At 48.3% G+C, this 1299-nt stretch overlaps 1 protein-coding gene across 4 annotated transcripts in view; it reads right to left on the reverse strand.

The window, feature by feature from the left end:
- Positions 1-6: 6 nt before the first annotated feature.
- Positions 7-1299, reverse strand: part of MBD3L1 (methyl-CpG binding domain protein 3-like 1) — a 10963-nt gene continuing 9670 nt past the window's right edge. For all 4 annotated transcript variants that reach the window (XM_011954921.1, XM_011954920.1, XM_011954922.1 and 1 more), the window contains one exon: positions 7-640. In XM_011954921.1, the coding sequence (XP_011810311.1) occupies positions 17-619 (603 nt within the window). In that variant the 5' untranslated portion in view covers positions 620-640 and the 3' untranslated portion in view covers positions 7-16. The remainder of the gene's footprint in view (positions 641-1299) is intronic.

Here is a 1299-nt window from a genome sequence, read left to right on the forward strand (position 1 = left end):
CTTTATTTCATCTGCACTATCTTCCCTTTTTTTCATAGCGTTTTTCAGGACAGCCTTCTTGGTCTCTCACTTTCTCTGCCTCATTAGCGAGTCCATCCGCAATCAGTGCTATTGCGAGTCTCTCTCTGACTGTCTTCACTTTCCATTCCTGTTTCCTGATATCTTCCTCGGTGACCAGAAATTGTTTGCAGAGGAGCTGCGAGATACCCACTCCCTCTCTGGGAACTATCTCCACCACATCTGAAGAGCAGGCAAGGTAGGGCATGGGGCAGGAGTGCTCCAGACCACCGGTAAGATCCCCCAGCAGAGATCCACCTGTGTAACTAGGGACAAGTTTTTGCAAAGTATTGGCAAGATCCAAAGTACTTAAAAGTTCCCCTGCACTGCTGTAAGCCTGCAGTCCTTGGAGTCTCTTCTGCCAGCAGACCTGCTGAGGCTTCTCCAAGCTCTCCTCCCATTGATGGTATCTGACCTCATTGCCAGGATGGGGTGTAATCCTCGTAACTGGCCTCTTGAATGTGTAGCTGGACATTCTCAGAGGGATTGAGGTGCTCAAGCCAGGCTTTGATTTGCATTGGTTTACACAGTCACGTTGCTTCCTCTGTGAACTCTTGCCCATCACACTTCTTTTCCTCTTACACTATTAAAATAAGTCATGAAACAGGGTGAAATTGATCAATGAAGCCTGCCTTCTCAGGACAAGCATCTCAGCTGCTTTGGACTTTCATCCTTCCTCTCCCCCTCTGGAGATAGGTCTGACCTGCTTCCTGGGATATCATCAGGGAGATCTGAGTCAAGCACAGAAAGTTCAAGGTCAAAACTCTCCTTCATCATCCTGCAAACCCCCTCCTTGTTTGAGTACTATTTTATTCTCTTTCTGCCCTTGTCACTCTTAAATGCTCAAGTCCTGATACTCCCTCTCATGACACACATGACAGTCTTTTTCTAAATCTCAAATCTTGCCTTTGTTTTGTTTTGTTTTGTTTTGTTTTGTTTTTGGTCCTGCTCCGTCACTCGGGCTGGAGTTGCCGCGGTGCAATCACAGCTCACTGTGGCCTTTACCTCCCCAGGCTCAAGTGATCCACCTGACTGAGCCTCCCGAGTAGCTGGGATTACAGGCGTGCATCACCATGCCTGGCTAATTGTGGTTTTTGTAGAGACGAGGTTTCACCACCTTGTCCAGGCTGGTCTGGAACTCCTGAACTCAATGATCCTCCCACCTCGACCTCCCAAAGTACTGGGATTACAGGCATGGGCCACCATGCCCAGCCCAAATCCTGCCATTCTTATGCATTACTT

Source organism: Colobus angolensis, unplaced genomic scaffold, assembly GCF_000951035.1.
Source record: "Colobus angolensis palliatus isolate OR3802 unplaced genomic scaffold, Cang.pa_1.0 Scaffold39, whole genome shotgun sequence".
In the NCBI taxonomy this organism is placed as follows: domain Eukaryota; kingdom Metazoa; phylum Chordata; class Mammalia; order Primates; family Cercopithecidae; genus Colobus; species Colobus angolensis.